The 23,148-nt window shown below is 38.9% G+C and overlaps 1 protein-coding gene across 1 annotated transcript; it reads left to right on the top strand.

The window, feature by feature from the left end:
- Positions 1–6,913: 6,913 nt before the first annotated feature.
- Positions 6,914–22,744, top strand: meox2b (mesenchyme homeobox 2b). The gene is made up of 3 exons (XM_061093400.1): positions 6,914–7,382; positions 13,049–13,221; positions 22,332–22,744. The coding sequence occupies exons 1-3, from the start codon at positions 6,914–6,916 to the stop codon at positions 22,557–22,559; spliced, it is 870 nt and encodes a 289-aa protein (XP_060949383.1). The 3' UTR covers positions 22,560–22,744.
- Positions 22,745–23,148: the final 404 nt, after the last annotated feature.

Genomic DNA, 23,148 nt, shown 5'->3' with positions numbered 1-23,148 from the left:
ATCTTCTCTCACAACTGCAATCAGGCTTCAGGAAAAAACACAGTACCATCACTGCAGCTACAAAAGTGATCAATGATATATTAGTTGCTCTTGATAATAAGCAGCACTGTGCTTCACTTTTTATTGATCTGTCAAAGGCTTTTGACACTGTGGACCATGCTGTTTTAAAGCATAGGCTTTTTTGCTTGGGTTTGTCAAATCATGTAGTTTCCTGGTTCACAGATTATTTGAGTGACAGGACTCAGTGTATTAAATATGATGGTCTGTGTTCTGAATTTGTGAGTGTCCACAAGGGCGTGCCACAGGGTTCAATATTAGGACCCCTCTTGTTCATTATGTACATTAATGATTTGGGAAAAAACGTGTCAGATGCTAACATGCATTTTTATGCAGATGACACAATTATTTACTGTTTTGGATCAACTCCTGCTAGAGCTGTTGAATCTCTGCAGAAAGCTTTTGATGCAGTCCAGCACACACTCCTGCAACTAAAATTAGTCCTCAACACTGAAAAAACTAAACAAATGTTGTTTTCAAACTCTAAGAAAGTACCTCAAACTGTCCCCACAGTGTCCACTCTTGAGGGAAATGTCATAGAGGTGGTTCATATCTATAAATATCTTGGTGTCTTGATTGATGATTCCCTTTCCTTCAAACCCCACATTGACAATCTTGTGAAGAAATTGAAACTTAAATTGGGCTTCTTCTTCAGGCACAAATTTTGTTTCTCTTTTGAGGTGAAAAAGCGGCTTGTCACTGCAACGTTCTTATCCAGTTTAGATTATGGAGATTTGATTTATATGAATGCCTCAGCTAAATGTCTATGTAAGATTGATGCTGTTTACCATGCTTCTCTGAGGTTTATCACTAACTGTAGAGCCCTGACCCATCACTGTGAATTGTATTCTCGAGTGGGTTGGCCCTCTTTGTCCACCAGGAGGCTGGGACATTGGTGCACTTTTATTTATAAGGCCATGCTTGGGCTACTGCCATCATATATTTGTAATTTAATCACACAGAAAAGTGTTGCTTCTTACAGTCTGCGCTCAAACAATCAGATGCTTTTGTTAGTTCCATTGGCCCGCACTGAATCAGGAAAAAGGGCATTCGTCCACTCTGCTCCCACCACATGGAACTGGCTGCAAAAAGATTTTAAATTAACCGAAATGATTTCTTTGAACGCTTTTAAATCTACGATGAGATCATTTCAGACCACTTCTTTTACTTGCAGATGTTTTTTATGAATTTTAATTTATTTGTAACTGTTTTTTATCATTTTAATTTCTGTTTATATGTTGTGAGTGTAATATTGTGAGTGTACATATGTTATTTGTTGCTGCCTTTTGGCCAGGACTCCCTCGAAAAAGAGGTTTTTAATCTCAATGGGACTTTCCTGGTTAAATAAAGGTCAAATAAAAAAAATATGTATATTACTGACAGAATGATATGTATCATTCATGCATATGAATGTGTAACACACACACACACATATATATAAAACATTGTATTCACGATCTACTAAGAAGTCACATGAAGAAATGTGTTGAACAATAATGATTGAAACAATTTGCAGTCTATTTGCAAATATGAATAACTCACTTTCTCAAGCAACTTTTAGGTTTTTTGGTTATAAAAGATGTCTGGACTGTTGCCAGAGTGAGGTGAAACTCCTCTGCAGTCAGTAGATCATTTTTCAGTTTCCAGGATCAGAAGTGGCTCTGTTGGCAACATCCGCGTTTGCCTCAGCCAAACTGAAACGGGCAGCACAGGGTGAAATAAGAGCTGTGTTCATAAGTAGCCTGAATTCATCTAGAGAGTGAATTTACAATTTACACCGACCCACAAGGATGTTATCAACTCACTGTCAGATAAAGAAATTCAGTTCTACAGATATCATCATATCATTGTACATAATCGCATCATGGTTACCTTCACTCCTGGGAGTCGTGTGTGAGTTTGTGTAGAAGTACACACAACATTTGATTTCTGTTTGAACAGAGTGATGCTCATGCAAAATACAAACCATAATTATTTCTTTCCAAGCATTTTAACACCGATAATGCAGGACATTGCTGTGATGCTTGAATAGTACTTTATTCGTTAGTGTTAACTTGAGTTCATCCACCAAATTTAAAATGTTTATCTTGTGAATTCATCTCCTCCTTCATGGGTCTTATTGTGATAGAGCTCTCACAGCAGACAATATCAGTATGAAGCTATTGGTGCAAAAAAAAAATTACGCCTGTGATGAACTTTGTCGTTGCAGAAAATACAGGTCACAGTACAGATATAAAAACATTCATATCTATGAGTAAGTCCCTGACTGTGGAAGTCCTACCTTTAATCTTTAGGTTATGAGCAGACTAGTGTTGTATGTGCAGCACAACAGCAGAGGGCAGTATCATATCATCCAATAGTATGAAGTAGAAGGAGAGTTAGAATTCATGAAGAGCCAAACTGTTATCTCCAACAAAACTAATATTAAACTGAATTTAATATACAAATATACGTTTGGATTATGTCATAAAAACATAGGATATACTTGTATAATTATTGTTACAGTTATTTATACAGTACAGCACAACAAAATTACTTTGGAACCTCTATTACCCAGTTTCTTTATGTCTTGATTATAACCTCGACCAAATAGTGTGTTTTTTGTCTTTAACACTATTGTTTTATTTATTTATGACTGTGTGGTGCAGCTTGAATAAATTAAAGGGGACAGTTGGACCTTCATGGAAATATGTGCTCTACTTAGTGCCACTTCTACTTCATAGTGTGTGCATTTCATAACTTAGAAATGTGCCACAGTTTTATCACAATATGCAGACTTTTCTCTGCTGTGTTAAAGTTTGCATGATTAGAGAAAGAAAATAACTTGATTTGTTGTCTTTATTTGACCTTCAAGTCCATTAGAGTTGAGCTGTCATTTGTAAAAAGCTGAATTACAAGAACAACAACAAGAATTGGTGACAAATGTACTTTGCCAAGAGTAATCACAACAACAATGAATGAGAAAGGTCTCAGAGCTAAGAGTGAAAACCCATAGAAGTCAGACTGCAGCCAAAGTATGAGAAAAGGAAACTCAAAGATGTCCAAATCACTTGAATGATATGTTAAAAATGTTACATTGTGAATGTCATACACATGGGAAAGTGATTTCAGGACATTTTGTGTAGTTTTCCAAAATTTGGATCAAGTTTAGCTTTCAAAGAGGCTGAGACCCTGTTAAAACTCAGCGGATAACAGTGTCAAAATTTTCACAAATGTCACTTATAAACTATGATATTTTGAGGACAGGCACAATGAATGAGTATAAAGGCCCACTGCTATATTAAAAGTATGTTTTTCAAACTTCTCAAAAAAAATATTTTTGTCATTGAATGCATGACAATTTTAATTAAAAATGTATTTGTTGAACCAACTTGTTTAATCAGGATATTATGTGAATAAAGAAGTGGCCTTGTGGGAAAATTTGTTTTATATGTTGCATATTTTATGCTATGCTAAAATGTCACAGTGTTTTGTTTTACTGAATTTTTTTCACTATTAATTTCCATATTCATTAATGAATATTAGATTAATATGGTAAAGCAGTAGCTGCTAGAGGAAGAACGGTATTTGAAAGTATGCATTGTTTCTATTCATAATTTCACTCTGAGTTCATTTTTCTCACAAAGCAAAAGACTGCATTTCAAATAAAGTGAGAAATATTGCATGGAGTCAGCTCCTCATAACTGCTCTACATTCTGATAAACGAAGCATGTATTAAACAAGACCTACAGTGTGTGATACGATCCATGACCCACAGACAGAAAGCTTCACATCCAATGCAACAGAAGCCCCTATTCTCCCATTTTCATTTACTAATGCTTACTACCTCTGTATGAACCAAATTTAACTGAAAAGAAAACTGCACGACCACTTCCTCCAACACCCAAAACAAGCACCAGTCTTATCAGTTCTAATGTTTTACTCACCATTGGTCGATAGGTGTCCAATAATACACTTCATGTAAACAATCTGCAGTATTCTTTATAAATAATGTTCAATAATACACCTTATTTATGTAAATACAGTGGAGACATAATATATTTGCTATATATCTGCAGTAACCTCATCTCTGTCCTGCTTATTTAAGTTTCACTTATCTCATTGTATCTTATTGCTTCTTTTTAATTTTTCTGTTAAATCTTTTACTGTGTACTGTGAACTATCAATTCTAGACGTGGAACATTTTGTTTGGCTCACCAAACCTACTATTGTCAATGATCTGTGGGCGTTTGCTTGTTTGTTTTTGTCCGAATCAATCGATGCGTTCATAAAATCATGTATGTTTTTCCATTGGTTCTGTTTCTTTCCACACAGCCAGAATGCATGACTTCAAACCAAGTGAAGATGTTCACTCCATTTATTGATCATGTGTCTCATTGCAGAAGGACAGTACTTTGCGTGTAGTTGTACGTGCACGTGAAAACCTTGCTTCATTTTCTGGCTGCTAATATCTACTCCGCAGGCCGATGAAGTTCGCATGCTTTGCTGTCTCCCAGGATGGAAAACACAGCTGCATGATTCATTTAGCTCTTTAGTTCCCAATTACCCAATTGCACCAAGCGTGATAACAAACTGTAATTAAGATCATTCAACCAAAAAGTACCGGTGTGAAAACAAGTTCAGTAAACATTTTCCAGTTGAATGCAGAGACCTGCGAGACCCTGAGTTACAGTACAGAGCTGGAGTCAGGATGGGATTAGCCTAGTTTAGCATAAACACAGGGTGCATCAAGCTTGTCTCTATCCAAAACATACTTATTAACATCTCAACACTTTACTAAACGCTAATATTGTCTCTTTTGCATTAACTCTGGAAATGCTGGTTGAATTGAAACTGCAGCTAACACAGCCAGATGAAGTAATGCATACCAAAGTTATGATCATAAAATAAATCTGAACACACACACACAGTCTAGTGTTTCAGCACACACACACACACACACACACACACACACACTAATGACTGTAGCTTGAAGTGAACACACCTGAGGAAAACGTCCCCTCCGTTGGGATCTGTCAAATTAGAGGTGAGAATTTATTGGAGCCTTGGGGTGCTGACATGTGAGCAGCAAGGAGAAACACTTCCACCTCTGAACGTTGCTCAGCTGCATTCAAATGAAACCATATGAGCATCAGTACACACAGTGGGCCTAGGCCTGCGGATTACTTTACACAGTCACTAATTATCCTAATTTGTTAGGTAAACACAGTGTTATGCTGCAGGACCTTAAACAGGACCACCGGATGTGGGGCATATGTCGTTCAGGACCGAGTAAGGCCCAAACCGTGCTACAGCTTCATGTTGGTTTGTTAGAGCAGTTCCCATTAAACAGATTCCCCTCTTTTCATCTGTGTGGGGTTTATCTACTGTGGGTTTAAAGCAAAACTCACGGATATGGATACAAACAGATGTGTATTTGTGGGGACCCTGCTGCAGAGAGAGTCAAACTAAGTCAACTAAAACTCAATGATAACCTTGTTTTTCGTCCGTATTCAGTGTATCTCCATCACAAATGAGCAGCTGCCTTTGAATGGTTTGGCTCAGGTTGCCCAATCACTTTTGTCTTCAGGCTTTTCCTTTCAAAGACGAGGCAGTGAATCACCTAAAATAACAGATCTCTCTTTTGATGCATGCTATTGTTGCTTAACAGGATTTGCTTTGAGTTCCTCACAATACGGAAAACTTGCCTGTCGTGTCTGTGCTGTCTTGACATTTGGGAAAACAGCTTTATTTTGAACTTTGATGCTGCTTTAGAGTCTCTTCATGTAGGGAGGTTATATGTGATTTTAACTATTTTGAATGGTTAAACAGACTTAATAGGTTTTTAGTGATGTAGCAGCATTGAATATGAATACTCACATCTCAAATTCCCTTAAAGCCTCTAACCTGAAATATTGAATCATTGGAAATAAAATACACTGCAAGTACAAGATGTCTAAGATGTATATAAATTCAAGGGAATTTCAAGAATCAAGTAATTTTAATACTCCAAATTGAGTCTATCATCAAGTCATAAGACAAGCGAGATCCAAAGTTTTGTTTTAATCAGTCAAGTCTCATGGACACGTAAGGCGACAACATTATCAAAAATATTGGGGTTGGACCTGACAAAGTTATATTAGCTTCCTTAAGTATTCCATCTCTGTCACTGTACTGTACTGCTATAATTTCACCAAATGCAACAAGTAAATATTGAGTCGCTTTTAACTTTCATCCAACAATCAAAAAATTGACAAGCTGTGAAAGCAGAGTTCTCCAGCTCTGCATCCAAAGTCCAGCAGCTGATGCAGCACAGTTACTACACAAGTTTCAGCAGGGCCAAACAACTCGGCTCCAAAATAAACTGCCCACTTTTCCTGAGGCAGCGCTATAGGAATGATTCAGATTTATTGAGCATTGCAGTCGGTAGCAGTGAGCCAGTGACCCAACCTACATCTCGTGTTACATCCTATATATAACACCCCCCTCTTCCTCCTCCCAGTGATTCCGTCTCCGGCACAACTTCCCTGGAAGCACCCACTCCTTCCACACTGGTCCTAGCGTTCTCCGCTGTCATCCGAGATCCTCCTCAGCCTCTCGGTGTTTACCCACCATCTGCCTGGAAACCGTCTGTATGCTCGGGATTACCAGAGGCCTTTTCTTTCAACACCATCATCTCCGCCTTCCTTCAGCTGGGTTTCTCTTGGAATTAGGGGGGTCTGGAGGTCTGAACTGAGAGGGGCTGCAGAGGAGAGCTGGGTTGTAGGCTGCCCACATCCCTGATTCTTTCCTTTACTTTTTTTTCCTGCTTGTTATTTGGAGAGTTTTTGGTTGAAGCTCACAGGCAGGAGTGGGGGTTTGGAGGACACCCCAAACCATGGATCACTCTCTGTTTGGTTGTCTACGTAGCCCTCATGCCGCGGCCCAGGGTCTACACTCTGCCATCACCCAATCGCCGCTGACCCTGCATGGCCGGAGTGACCACGTCTCCTACCTGGATCTACCCAGCTCCTCGCCCCCGTGTGGCTACGCTGGAGGAGAGGACAGTGGGGCGTTTGGCAGTGCAGCCCACCAAGGCCACCTGCCCCATCCTCAACACTCATCCGGCTGGCCCGTTCCCCCACAGATGCTCTCATCAAACTTTCGGAACAACATATGCCTGCCACTGCTGGAGGCCGCAGTCCCAGAACTGTGCTCAGAGGGCCCCAACATGTGCGGCACCAACCCGGGTTTGGGTAGTGGTCACCCGACGGGGGCGTCATGTGTGTCTGGGCAGTTCGGCCGGCAGAGTCTGTCTCCACAGGACCCGGTTAATGGGAACAGTAAGGGCAAGAATAATAGCTCTGGTAAGATGATGAAGTTCTTGATGTATTTACTTTTGTGCAGTTTCTCATCAATCTGTTAATGTCAACCTTTTTTAATTGACCTCTAAGCTGGATTTTCCATGCCTCGCAAAAATATTCATAGTTTTAGAGTACCTGTTCCGTCAAAGAAATAAGATGTTTCTTTTGTACATCTTCGGTGCACACAATATAAAAAATGTTGACTGATGACAATGTTTTCTGCTGTTTTACTCTGTCAATCTTAGAAGTTAACTAGCTGAGTTCCAACCCATATATTTCTGAAAAGAACAAAAATGCCAATATAATGCAGAATATCATGTTTACAAATACAAATGACCAAAGTCAAGAATTGATAACACTGTAATCATAACATTCATAATCTGTGCAATCTATCAGGTAATTTATTGTCATGGGATAAACCCCTGGAGATGTATCAAAATTTCTTCCAAGAGCCCCCCCGCCTCCAAAAAAAATGTTCTACTTGACTCTGTGATCTAAAAAGTTCTGTTAATATTCACACAATTGTTCTAATTTAACAAGTTAAGAAATGATGGCTGCATCTGTGACCAAAAACATTTTTTTTGCAATTAAGGAAAGTAAACCCATTTTACAAATAACTGCTATATGATTAACTGTCATGACACTTTCTGACGAGGACATTTCTGTCCTCTTTTGAACATAAATTGTGACAATAACAATTATGTAATTTTACTATTTTTTTAAAATATTAGTATTACCAACAGCTTCAATCCTAACTTATATCTCACTGTGAACTTAAAACTTCTTAATTAAATATGCTCAAGATTTGATCGTATGTCATTACATTATTATATTTTTACTTCTTTAGTTCATAAGCATATTTCACTTGGCAAGTAAAAGAGCTACCGATCAAACCTATGGATTAAATTTAAAAAAGAAAAACAAATCAGTACTACAAGTCACACATGACTTTTGCAATAACTTAAGGTAACTGACAAAAGATGACAAGCAAATAATTCTATATATGGACACTGCAAAAACTCAAACAAGAAAATAGCAATAAAATTGAGGAAATAATACTTAAAATAACTCAAATCATCTGTCAACATAAAAAGGGCGAAATTTAACTCCCACATAAAAGCTGTCTGGTGAGAAGAAGTATAAAAAACAATAAGATATAACCCTGATTTAAGAGATCTGATATTACTCGGATAACATTTTTTGAAGTGGGGATAAATCATGTTTCTCTAAAATTCATATTCCAGTAATGATGGATTTAGACGAGGAAGATCTGCAGTTGACTGCTTCTCTGGTGGAGGTGCATGTCCTCTCATTGAGCTGAGCTCCTTGAAATTGGTTTTAAAAAATTCAACAAATCTTAGGCAATTTAAATCATAATTTTTACATCCGCCATCACCTGACAACTCGACAACTATCTATGGTCGCAAATTTTGATAAGGACATACTAGGAAATTTAAATATATTTTTCTAACATATCTGAAATATACTGTGATAAATTACGGAGCGAGGCTTCATTAGGAAGCCATTAAGGAAAACTGTAATTAAAAGATGATGAAATGCTATGAAAGGAACGCTGTGGTGAGATAGTTTACTCAGAATACTGTTAAGAGCTTATTAATCCTACACCAACAGCTAGTGTTTTTTACTGTAAATCCCCCCCTCCTCCAGGTCATTTAAATTCCCAAACTAACCCCAGAGGTCGTGACCTCAGTGTCTTCAGTGCCATCTATTACCCTGAACACATTCACGCGCTCTGACGGTGAGACTCGAAGTTGAAATAGCGAAGGTGATGGTGAAAGTGAAGGTCATATATCAGAGTCATAAAACTGAACTTCCAGGCATAAATTTCCTCTGCACACATATGCTCCACATGGACGGCAGAAAGCACAAAAAAGAGCGCAGCAGCTCCAGGATACATCCACAAGATTTAAAAGCAGGCTCCATATCTGTATCAGTTCACCCCGCTCACGCGCAGCTCAGAGCTTGGTGCCAAGTGGAGAACTTTCCGATCACCCCACGACTCGATGTCCCAGCCAGGACGGAGGGAGCCCTGTCAGACATATTGAAAAGTTTGAAAGGATACGTTGAAGCTGCCAGTGACTTAACCCCAAATCCAATTTCCTAACTCTAACTTCATTGGCACTTGGAGAAACCGCAGCTCTTTTATTCTTTCTTTCCAAAATCTGAAAAAAGAGTGATCTGAGAGAGAGTCTGGAAGTGAGGCATCATTGAAATACAATCTGCTTTAGAAATAAGTATATAATAATAATAATAATAATAATAATAATAATAATAATAATAACAAGACATGAATGCCCATTGTCTAATTAATGTTGGGTGTCTGTCTCAGGTTCAGGATGAATAGCATCTCTTTCCGTTCCTGGCAAACTGTGTCCTGTCAGCACATCCAGCACTTAAACCATTAATAAATTGTCAGCAGGACTGATGCACTGCAGAATTCAGAAATTATTGTTCGGCGGGTTTTTTCCATTATGAAGAAATGCTCTGTTCATTTTCACCATTTACTGACGACAACTACAACAAAGAATGATTGGGGGAAAATATGATTTAACGCTAACAAAAACAATCTGAAAAAATCTGAATATTGTTAGACGGTAAAAACTGCCTCTATAATGTTTGATATATGAATACATGATTTAAAAGACACCACAGTGTTAAAGGATAATTTAAAGGAGACAACATTCATCAAGTTTATTGTTAAGATTTCACAACTCTGCTGCCAGGAAAAGACACTGAATCACAGCCACTGCCACTGTTTTGAAAATTCAGACTATGGCGTGGATAAGATTGAACAAAGACTGTGGTTTTATTGCAAATAAATATTAATGATTAAGGTGAAGTTAAGGTTAAGGTTAAATTGCAGAAACACAAGTTGTAGAAATCTGACCACTAGTCCGTATGTTTGGAGTGTTTTCTGTTTTGATAAGTGGAACCGTATTTCCTTTGTTGTTGCACATGGACACAGCAAAGCACATGCACACTTCTGCCAATGGTTTCACATGGACTGATGAGCCAACAAACTACAGGAAGATACAGACTACTAACTGGAAAACATTGAAATCAATTTAAATTAAATTAAATATACACAATTACACCGGTTTGTCTTGGTAGCGCTTCATTAAGTATATTCTGTTACCAGAAACAGTCTTCATAAAACCAACAAGTTCTATGTTGTTTGAAAATGTGATACCTGGCTCCTTCAGTCCATATGGTGAGGGGTCGTTGGGCGAGAGACTTAACCCCAGAGGTGTAGAGTAACAAATTACATTTACTCACGTTACTGTAATTGAGTAGTTTTTTTGTGTACTTTGTAATTTTTTGAGTAGATTTTGAAATGGGTAATTTTACTTTTACTTAAGTAGATTTTGACTGAAGTATTGTACTTCGCTACATTGGAAATTACATCCGTTACTGAGTAAAAAAAAAACATAGTTCAAGGCGCAAGGCAATTCTCACTGCAGTGGTAGACAGTGTTGTGCGCGAGGCACACCTGCCAGTAGCGATCTTTTCCGTATTATTCAGGAAGTGCCTTTTCAAAATAAAAACAACCATTTCAAAATAAATGTATAAAAACTTTGATTTGTTGTGCCTTTTGTTTGCAGGGTATGAATAAATAAACAGGGAAAATTAGCAATAATAAAACAAAATTAAAAAAAACATTTGTTTTAGTAATTGATACATATGAAGTACAGTTTAAGGCAAGGGGTAGTGATGGATAAAGTTTTCTTTAAAAAACAAGTTAAGTCTTTCATTCTCACTTTCCAACTTAAAACTATGAAATGAACTGAGCTATGAACTAGTTCAGAATTTAAATGGTGAACTATGAACGTGAACTATTCATGTTTACTTGCATGAACTCAACCTCTGGTTGATAAACTGCAGGGGCCCAAATACTGAAAAAAACAAAAAAAAAGGTTTAGAAAACAGTAATGACCTTTTATTGCAAAGACATATAATTTCATACGTGGTATTCAACCCAAGCAGGGAGCTTACTCCCAGACAGCCTCAATGTACAACAGCCACAACTCTATACATTAGTAAACATATATATACAGAATGTATACAAAATGTAAAATGGGTCTGTATTTACATAGCGTTCCTCTAGTCTTCTTATTGACCACTCCTTTCTTTAACAAGTCGCAGGTACCCATTGACACATTCTGCACTTCAGTCGGCTCAGGGGGAATTTGGGGTTAAGCAGAGGTGTAAAAAGTACTGAAATATTGTACTCAAGTAAAAGTACCTTTACTTTGATGAAATTTTACTTAAGTACAAGTAAAAGTACCCATCTAAAAATCTACTCAAGTAAAAGTAAAAAGTAGTTCATCTAAAATGTACTTTAAGTAAAAGTTACTTAGTTACTTCCAAAAACTTGATGGGGGCCGCTCCTATACAGTGCAAAAAAGGACAAGGGGTCATAAATCCAATCCAAAAACAGTTATTTTTAATTAAAGGAGAATCTTTACAAGTATAAGTGCAATGACATTAAACATGTCAAACATGTCAAACATTTAACATGTCAACACAACATTTAAGAACTTTTGGGAGGACATGCAGTTTAGCTGTCATGAACCACATGACAGCTAAAATAAAAAGTTAAAATGCCGCTGTCCCACTGTATATTTAAACTTTTGGTTAGACTTTGGTCCACCTTTAGAGCACTAGTCTACAAAGATCTTGCTGAGATGTGGCCACAGGTTTTCTTTATCTGCTTTAATCTCAACTGGCGGAAAGTTCGATGCTTCCGCTTGTTGCTCGTCCGCAATATCATCCTTCTCTAGCTGTCGTGACATCGACTCAATCATCCAATCTATGCAGCATCTACCACCAGTGTTGTGCAAGTTCACACCTCTCATGAACTAGTTCAAAGTTCAGTTCATGCAAGTAAACATGAATAGTTCACGTTCATAGTTCACCATTTAAATTCTGAACTAGTTCATAGCTCAGTTCATTTCATAGTTTTAAGTTGGAAAGTGAGAATGAAAGACTTAACTTGTTATTTAAAGAAAAAATGATCCATCACTACCCCTTGCCTTAAACTGTACTTCATATGTATCAATTACTAAAACAAATGTTTTTTTTAATTTTGTTTTATTATTGCTAATTTTCCCTGTTTATTTATTCATACCCTGCAAACAAAAGGCACAACAAATCGAAGTTTTTATACATTTATTTTGAAATGGTTGTTTTTATTTTGAAAAGGCACTTCCTGAATAATACGGAAAAGATCGCTACTGGCAGGTGTGCCTCGCGCACAACACTGTCTACCACTGCAGTGAGAATTGCCTTGCGCCTTGAACTATGTTTTTTTTTTACTCAGTAACGGATGTAATTTCCAATGTAGCGAAGTACAATACTTCAGTCAAAATCTACTTAAGTAAAAGTAAAATTACCCATTTCAAAAACTACTCAAAAAATTACAAAGTACACAAAAAACTACTCAATTACAGTAACGTGAGTAAATGTAATTTGTTACTTTACACCTCTGTTATCAACCCCACCACCCCCATATTTTTCAACCCCCCTCTTTTTGTTCTTTCTCGACCTCCCCAATTTTTTTTCACCCCCTCTCCCTTTTTTTTATTCTTTCTCCCCCTCTGTTTTGGAGACTCAACTGTGGCTGGAAAATTTTCTGTTTTTCATTTCAGCGTCCCAAGACAGAAGTTATAAGTCAGACATGAACGGCAAGCCCAGGAAGGAGCGCACAGCCTTCACCAAAGAACAGATCCGGGAACTGGAGTCCGAGTTTGCACACCACAACTATTTGACCAGACTGAGACGCTACGAAATAGCTGTCAACCTCGACCTCACGGAACGACAAGTACGGTACCTGCTGAATGACTGTGACTCAGTGTGAGGACAGAGGAGGAGGAAACAGGGGCTGAAAAACAAATAGCCATCAAAATCCTACTATCAAATGTGCTTCATGGCATGAAATACAATTATAGGAGCATTAAATGAGCCAAGACTTTTATTAAGATCCTTTGGCAACCACTAGATATTGCAAGAAAGTCAACAGGTCTTACTTAAAAACACTTGAGTCATAGTTCGACACTGGAAGATTATAAAATGGATTTTTAGGTCCTTTGCCAAAGGATGCAAGGATGTAATAAATCACCACCGCAATACTGCTGTCAGTGTTTGGCTTGGCAACAGATAAAATGTACTATGGTGCTGTTCAGCTGTGGAAAAGAGAGAAGAAGGAATCTAATTGTCAGGAAAAAAAGTATATGAAGTTTGTGTCTAATAAAAGAGGCATTTGTCTATTTAAACGTTAACGAGTAGAATAATACCAATGCAGTAGTAGTTAGCTTAAATCCCTGTTTACTAATAAGGACCATACAAATGTAGAGATTTAGAATATTTCTTGCCGCAGCATCGATGAGGTGTGTTGAGATTACATAGTGGGGAGGGCAGGAGGTTCTGGCAGGAGAGCTGAGGGATGATGGGATGGCAAGAAGGGGGTAACCGTGGAGCGATGAAGAGCTGACAGTGATGGAATGAAGGGAAGGTGGGCAAAGAGTAAAGGACGGAATCGGGGTCCTGGACAGATGGATGGTGGGTAAGTGGATAGACAGGTTTTGGGGCGATAGTGGGGAATCTGGGAAATTCAAACTCTGCAAGCACATACTTTTCAAAAACTCGGTTAATAGAGCCTCCAAAGTTCCTGTTTTGAGACAAAAGAGAGAGAAGGTAAAAAGTTTCATGTCATCTGTCTGTTAGTTAGACATGGACTGCTCAGTGTTTGGTTTAGCACAAAATCAAGCAGTAGTGGGGAACTGTGGGTCACGATTTCTCTCATCTGTAAGACCTGTACGCTCTGCTTTTTACATGTTTTATTTTGTTTGGAGAAATAAAAATAATCTTGCGGATAAGAAGCTCTCAGTGTTCCTGACAGATGCATTTAAAATGAACTTCCACCACCAATCACCAACTTTTATCCGTCTGTGCTTTACATATGTAGAGAAATATTCATCTTAGCTCCTTCACACTTGGCATGTGTATTGTTAAGGGGCAAAGGAAGCACAGTTTGAAAGTTGGTGCATTTTGGACATCCGATACGTTTAATATTAATACATTTTGAATACACAGGCACCCAGTGCTCTGTATCAGCGTCAGCTTTGATTCTATCTGTCCCATCTATTGAAGGGACTTGTTCCATCATGACAACAGTGTATTAAACACAACAGCAACAACAACTAATCTATTTCGGGTTTCTGAGTCCATCAGCTTGACTTTACATGACAGGGCTCAATTACTGCAGGTCACTTTTACAGTTTCTGAAGGAAACGCTTTGCAGAGGACAAGCTATCAGCATAAAACAAAAAATGTGCAAGAAAAGATGAAAACTTTATCCAGGACTGTCCCAACTTTAGGATGGGTTTCTGTCCCAACAAATATCGAAATACACTAAAATGTCCAGGTTTTCAATGTTCACTACCAAACTGTCCTCTGCAGCGGCTGCAGGTTTGGTTCCCTCCCTTTGCTGCAAGCCCAGCTCTCCCTCTCTCAACTTTTATGATTAAAATTCTACAAAGGCCAAAAATATCTCATAAAAACTATTCACTACCTCTCTAAAGACACATTTACCTTATAAATTGCTAACTGAATGTAGGGTTTTTATTGTATGCTGTTAATAGTAGGTGTCCAACAAAATTCACATCATGTGCTGTTTAGAAAGCCTGTAGTGTCATGGTAAAGTCAAGTGTATATGAGTTGACCTCCCTGATTGCTTCACTAGACAGTGACTACTCATGGCTGCTTAGCTCTGACTATCACTGCTGCATCACGATTCTCACTGCCCTGTTGCATATTGTAATATTTGCTAGAGGAACAATTTGTCTCATAGAGCTTTAACAAGGTGTGACATCCTCTGCCCTTAACCCTCAACAAACAACAGCCAAGTTTAGTAACAGTGTGTGTTACCAAGGACTCTCGCCATCAGTGCAGTGGACAGGTTTGGGGCCATTTGACCTTGTATGTCTGGATCAGGTAACCCCTGCTCTAACTGGAGACACAACACACTTTCCGAAAATGTCCACACGATGGATTTTGGAACGTAGCAGATGGTCATTCTCTGGTAATGTTCACGACAACAAAGAGTTGCCCAATGCATTCAGGTGAGCAGGGCGTAAAATGGAATTGCAGCTGCGGAAATCACGCGTTTTTGTCGACATACAAAGCATCTGCTTTTATCATCGAAAACTCTTGAGTCTCGTTGTCTTGCTAAGGTGACATCTTTGTCTGTATCTTCTAAATGTGTGACTCCTCTTTTTCATCCTGAGATATTTGTAATGATTTTTTCCAGTATTGCGTCCGTCAAGTGTTAGAAACATTATCAACTTGCGGTAAATCCTCAGAATAATCTCCTGCTGTGTTCTCACATAAGCTTTAATCATACAATTATAAAACCAGTAAAGTCCAAGATTTATTAGGCGAAGAATAACTCTGATTGTCTACTCAAGCACAATAGTCATCACACTGTGGATGAAGAGAGTTGATATGAGGCTGAGACACCCTCAGAGTTCTGACATTAACAAAGGGCTTGACATACACATGCTCTGAGGCTAATCATTTCCTTACCACAGATTCTTTGTTATGTTAGTGTGCTGCTGTCAGTAGTGTGTGAAGTGTACCTGCTGTGTGTCAGAGGCCTTATGGTTTTTGGTTATGCTCACAAAGAGCCATTTGTTGGACATTAGCGTTGCTGCGGATGGGTTTGACAGCACACGCTGTTCATTAATAGTGTTTGGAAACGGCTGTGTGAGAGCCGATTTCTGAAAGGTGGAAGGAATACGTGTCATTTACATGTCATTAATGTTTGTACAGTTGGTACACTGAGGTAACATTGAACAGATGAGATGTTGCTCTTGGGCTCAAACTTGCAGGTTCTCCTCATGCCTGTGGGGATTTTCTCTGGCATACTCCCACAGTCCAATGACAGGCAGATTAATTGAAGACTCTGAATTGCCCATAATTGTGAACACGAGCATGAATAGTTGTCTCTGCGTGTCAGCCCTGTGATAGACTGGTGACATGTCCCTACATTTCACCCAATGTCAGCTGTGATTGACTGCAGCCCACCTGTGACCTTCGAGAGGATAATTGATAGAGTCAAAGCAGCAGAGGACGGATGGAGAAGTAATAACTGTATAGGTGCAGGTTATTTTATGTACTCATCGCTTTTATTATTTTTTACCATAATTTAAAAATGTAATACATGGAAGAACACAATATACATACTTCCCTTAGTATATATACCTACACCTATATTCATATACACACCCACAGACATATACATATGGCTTGCTTACTGGTACTCTTAAAGGGATAGTTCACCCAAAAAAGTAAACTCACTCATTATCTACTCAGCACTATGCCAATGGAAGAGTGGGTGAAGAGTTCGAGTCCACAAAACACTTTTGGAGTTTCAGGGGTAAACAGAGTTGGAGCAAAATCGAATAGAATCAAAGTCCAATATTAACTGCTCCTGTGGTGTCATCCAAGTGTCCGTAAGCCCCGGCATTCATATTCAACTCGAAACAGAATCATTTTCACCTTGTTCTTACCCTATATGTCCTCTGATATTCTCCCTGGAGCCACGCTCACCTGTGCAGGCACACACCGGAAACACTGCCCCAGGGTGAGGGCCAAACAATAACAGAGCGAGAACTCACAATAATCTTATACAAATTAACACAACCTCTGGAACAACACAGGAAACTAAGACTTTCAAATGTGGTCTTTTAAACATTAGATCACTGTCCTCAAAGGCTATTTTAGTTAATGAACTAGTCTCAGACTACAATATAGATGTAATGTCCCTTACTGAGACGTGGCTGCATCCTGATGAATATGTCAGTTTAAATGAATCTACTCCCCCCAGTCATATAAATTCACACGTTCCCAGGGAACTCGGGCGAGGAGGTGGAGTTGCTGCTATTTTTAACTCCAGTCTATCAATTAATCCTAAACCTAAACTTAGCTACAACTCATTTGAATGTCTTGTTCTTAATCTTCCACGTCAATCCAGGAAACACCAACAGCCAATCATATTTGCTGTAGTTTATCGTGCTCCTGGGGCTTATACTGAATTTCTAACAGAATTCCCTGAGTTTTTATCAAACCTAGTCCTAAAGACAGATAAAATTATTATTGTTGGTGACTTTAATATTCATGTTGACAATAATAAAGATAGCCTGAGCGTAGCATTTATTTCAATACTAGACTCAATTGGTTTTAGTCAGTGTGTGCATCAACCTACTCATTGTTGTAACCACACACTTGACCTTGTGTTATCATACGGTGTCAAAATTGAACATTTAACAGTACTTCCGCGCAATCCAGTACTATCAGACCATAATTTAATAACCTTCGATTTTTCACTATCTGAATATATGCCACTACTAAAAAACTCATTTTCTAGATGTCTACCTGATAGTGCTGTAGCTAAATTTAAGGAAATAATTCCGATTACATTTAAACCCGTATTATCCGTCGACATAAACAACAAATTCTTTAAAAACCCGAGCTCTATTGAGATTGACCACCTCGTAGAAAGCTCTGCAGACTCATTACGATTAACATTAGACTCAATAGCGCCTCTAAAAAAGAAATGTGTAAAACATAGTAAATTAGCTCCGTGGTATAATTCCAAGACACATGAGTTGAAACAAATATCAAGAAAATTAGAAAGGAAGTGGCGCTCCAGCAACAGTGTTGAAAATCTCCTAGACTGGAAGAGTAGTGTTACAGAATATAAAAAGGCTCTCCACAAAGCAAGAGCTGCCTATTACTCAAAACTAATAGAAGAGAATACAAACAACCCCAGGTTTCTCTTCAGCACTGTAGCCAGGCTGACAGAGAGTCACACCTCCACCGAACCCAGTATTCCTCGATCCCTAAATAGCAATATCTTTATGACCTTTTTTAATTATAAAATTCTAACTATTAGAAATAAAATCAATCATCTCCTGCCCTCAATTGGCACTAATACCCTCCCAACAATAGAGATCTCAGAAACGGCTGAGAATCCTTCCCATTATTTAGACAGCTTCTCTCTGATCACCCGTGATCAGTTTACCAAAATAGTCTCAGGTTCTAAACCAACAACCTGTATTTTAGATCCGATTCCAACTAAATTACTTAAAGAAATTCTGCCCCTAATAGATAATTCGTTACTTAACACAATCAATCTGTCATTATCATCAGGTTATGTACCACAGTCTTTTAAAATAGCTGTAATCAAACCCCTACTCAAAAAACCCACCCTAGACCCAGAGGTTTTAGCAAATTACAGGCCAATATCTAATCTCCCCTTCCTATCTAAAATCTTAGAAAAAGTTGTAGCCAATCAGCTGTGTGAGTTTCTCCAGGAAAATAATATATATGAAGACTTTCAGTCTGGGTTTAGAACCAATCATAGCACAGAGACAGCCCTGGCAAAAGTCACTAATGACCTTCTAATAGCTTCAGATCAGGGACTTGTGTCTGTCCTCGTTCTGTTAGATCTCAGTGCAGCATTCGACACAATTGACCATCAAATTTTATTAGAGAGACTAAAACAGTTAATTAACATTAAAGGAACGGCCTTAAACTGGTTTAAATCTTATTTTGCTGATCGCTCCCAATTCGTTCAAATCAATGATGAGTCATCGGTGCGCACCAAAGTTAACCATGGTGTCCCACAGGGGTCTGTGCTCGGCCCAATTTTATTCTCATTATATATGCTTCCACTAGGAAACATTATCAGGACACACTCGGTAAACTTTCACTGTTATGCGGATGACACCCAGTTATATTTGTCAATAAAACCTGATCAAAGTAATCAATTAACTAAACTTCGAGCATGTCTCAAGGACATAAAAACCTGGATGACCCGCAATTTTCTCTTATTAAACTCAGATAAAACAGAGGTTATAATACTCGGCCCTAAACACCTTAGAGATACATTATCTAATGATATAGCTGCGCTAGATGACATTGCCCTTGCTTCCAATGACACAGTCAGGAACTTGGGAGTGATCTTCGATCCTGATTTGTCCTTTAATAGTCACTTAAAAGTAATTTCTAGGACCGCGTTTTTCCACTTGCGTAATATCTCAAAAATCAGACATGTCCTTTCGCAAAAAGATGCAGAAAAACTAGTCCACGCCTTTGTTACATCGAGACTGGACTATTGTAATTCATTATTATCAGGCTCCAGCAGCAAGTCGTTAAAGACTCTGCAGCTGGTCCAAAATGCCGCAGCACGTGTCCTGACGAGAACTAAGAAAAGAGAGCACATTTCTCCAGTATTAGCATCGCTACACTGGCTTCCTGTTAAATCTAGAATAGAATTTAAAATTCTCCTCCTCACCTTCAAGGCCCTTAATGATATGGCACCTCTTTACCTTAAAGAGATGTTAGTTCCATATCAACCTACTAGAGCACTCCGATCCCAGAACTCAGGTTTACTTGTTGTCCCTAAAGTCTCTAAAAGTAGAGTAGGAGCCAGAGCTTTTAGCCATCAAGCCCCACTGCTGTGGAATAATCTCTCACTTTCAGTTAGGGAGGCAGACACGCTCTGTTCGTTTAAAAGTAGACTCAAAACCTTCCTTTTTTATAAAGCTTATAGTTAGAGCTAATTTGTGCGATGTTCCAAATTTGATTAAATGGCAAAAACCCCTGATGATGCTAAGACGCACAGGGAATTTATGACACAAGACACACGGAGCTTCTCTTTCCTGCTTCTCCTTCCTTTTCTCCATATTTATCACATCAAGATAATTCTTATCTGATCAGTACATGTTACTAACTTGACCCCTTTTCCCGGAGTTTCTGTGCCTTAGCGCCCGCGGATGCAGGGCCACAGCTGTGGCCGCACCATGGATTATGATTGTGGATCGCGTGTCGGAGGTCGCAATGGTGGATCCAGTGGTGGATTCTGTATCGTGCCAGCTGATCGTCGTTGTAATGGAGGATCCTTTGTCGCGTTGGCATCGGATGATGAGGGACCACGACCGAGGCGGCAGCTGATAATGGATTCTAACTGGCGGCGGTGGACAATGACTGTTGATTATAGTGGATCTCATCCTGATGCTGGATCGTGGTCTTGCTGCTGGCCAGAGACTGTGATTGCAGCGGGACTGCCTGACACATAGTATTGAAAAATGTTTAGCCTAATGGATGCTGCTAAAAATCCTGATGATGTTTTCTTACACCTGACATCTATTGCACTTCTGTCCGTCCTGAGAGAGGGATCCCTCACATGTGGCTCTCTCTGAGGTTTCTACATATTTTTACCTGTGAAAAGGGTTTTTAGTAGTTTTTCCTTACTCTTGTTGAGGGTTAAGGACAGAGGATGTCACACAATGTTAAAGCCCCATGAGACGAATTGTTATTTGTGAATGTGGGCTATACAAATAAAACTTGATTGATTGATTGAAGTCAAATTCTGCTGTGAAAATGACTATTGTACAAAACAATTGACTGTAAAGTAAAAAATACACTTAAATCCCGAAACAGTCAGCAGATATTAGTAATATAATAAAGTAGCTTACGTCACAGCTGTTTGGTTAGAAACACATAATAGACAACTGTGGTAATTTAAAGATATATTCTGCCTTAATTTGTTACTAAACCTTAAATTGTTCAAAATAATCCAATGTAAAGCTTTATCGTAACATTGTCAGTTTGCTCCAGTGTCTTGCAAGGCTGCTCTCGACAGTATGTATTAATCTTTCTACTTTACATTGCTCTTGTTCAGCACTTCTGTCCAACAACAACCCCACACTTTCACCACCCCCATACGAGTGCATTCAGAGGTCTGTTAGCCGGAACTAATTTGTGTATTGGCTCAGGCAACAGCCAGGACAACTCACCCAGGAGTTAGATCTTCCTGTCTGGAGCCCAGTCCTTCAACACTCCCCCTCACATTGGCTGTTTCTCTAAATGTCAACAGTGGTCGTCCAATAAATCTGTGCATGAGAGCAGTGATTATGGATTCTGAGACTCTTAACATCCCTTAACTCACTTATAACTCATTACTAAAATGGCATGAGTACAGTAGCACCAAATACATCTATCTACATGTCCATATAGCTGTTCTAAAGGACCACTGTGTAGGATTTGGGGGATCAATTTGCTGAGATTGGAGCACAGCACCTGTAACAAGCCACTGTAAACTGAATCGTTACCTGCAGGTGTTTCTGCAACTGTAATGGGTTGATCCTCCAAATTTTTGCTAAGGATTATATTAGTACTTTGGGCGAAGAAGATAGAGGTGTAGTTATTTAAGTACAAATGACCCCGGAGGTTGTCAGTGCAAGCAGCTCTTTACAGCCCATAGTTGTGTTATTGTCAGGCGACCTTTTGCGGCCTTAGCTGTTCTGATGGAGGAAGGCGGAACTCAGGTGTTATAAAAACTCAGGTGATATAAGTGTTGACATGAAGTTGATGATGGGCCCAAAAAACAGACCCTTTGTTTTCTTTATAAATGACCATTACTCAACCCTCTTATATGGCCTTGTACGGTCCATGTTCATCTGAAATGTATGTGAGGCATCAGAGGTCTCACAAATCAAGTGTTTTCTATTTCTAGTTACATTTTTTACACACAAAAATTGATTTGTTTCTTGGGACAGTGTTTCCTTGCTAAATGACTGGAATGTATGTTATTTGCAGTGACAGAGCACCCACCACAACTTCCAGGTGGGAGATTCAGCGAACTCAGGCTGCTGATGTCCAAGGCTTTCACAGCGTACTCATGATGTGAAGCATTCATTTCATGGTATTAAGAGCAGAACATATTGAAGCAGCTAAAAAGTCACTTTTTATTACACATTATATGGAGCACTGAACAAGCTGTAAGGCAAACGATTGTGGAGACTTCAGAAAGGAATCTTAAGAAACCATGGCAATCACATTTCACTGATTTGTGTTTCCTCACAGGTCAAGGTGTGGTTTCAGAACAGAAGGATGAAGTGGAAGCGTGTGAAGGGAGGCCAGCAGGGGGCAGCCGCACGGGAGAAAGAACTGCTGAACGTAAAGAAGGGGCGGTTACTGCCATCAGAGTTGTCAGGAGTAGTGGGACTTCAGTGCTTAACCAGTTCGCCGAGTCTGGCAACCGAGGAGGACAGTCACGACAGCGATCAGAGCTCGGAGCACCCCCCGCTATGACCTTCCTTGGTCTTTCCTCTCCAACAAAAATTGTTATTGGACAGAAGAAGCTGAAACAAAGGACACATCGGTGACTTGCTGTGAGCAAACCCTCCCAACAGACAATAAAATGAGACTCCGAGAACATTCCAGAGATGATTCGTTTGATGAAAGGGCTTTGATTTTGCACTGTCCATGTTTTGCTTTAGTCAATTTCTACTGTACATTTTTGAATCATCAGTATGAAAATGATTGTGTTGTGTGTACCTGAACTGAAATTATACTTTTGAATTTCAATAATTTATCCAAAGAAAAAAGGTCCCATGACTTTAACCACTTTAAACCCAAACGTTGCAATGTAAATATGTGTTTATGTTCTTGTTTAGTATTTTACTCTCTCTGAAAGTTTACATGCCTTTTACTTGCAAAAACCTGGATTTCAAATAAATGGGACAAACCCAAATAATTTGTGCGGATTTCTTTGCATGTCTACATCAAACTGGGCAATTGAGTGTTTCGCAATTGACCCGGAAAAGGTAATTTACACCATGTTTTAAGCTTCAATGTCCTCTTATATCTTCTACAAAGTGCGTTCATGGACCCTCGGACA

Source organism: Limanda limanda, chromosome 19, assembly GCF_963576545.1.
Source record: "Limanda limanda chromosome 19, fLimLim1.1, whole genome shotgun sequence".
NCBI classification, from domain to species: Eukaryota; Metazoa; Chordata; class Actinopteri; order Pleuronectiformes; family Pleuronectidae; genus Limanda; species Limanda limanda.
This window is presented reverse-complemented; position numbering and strand designations above follow the sequence as displayed.

Excerpts from the sequence above, each read along its gene's own strand:
- meox2b (XM_061093400.1), top strand. The coding sequence starts at position 6,914 with ATGGATCACTCTCTGTTTGGTTGTCTACGTAGCCCTCATGCCGCGGCC. Across the intron at positions 7,383-13,048 it reads GGGCAAGAATAATAGCTCTG|CGTCCCAAGACAGAAGTTAT; the intron begins GTAAGATGATGA and ends TTTTCATTTCAG. Across the intron at positions 13,222-22,331 it reads TCGACCTCACGGAACGACAA|GTCAAGGTGTGGTTTCAGAA; the intron begins GTACGGTACCTG and ends GTTTCCTCACAG.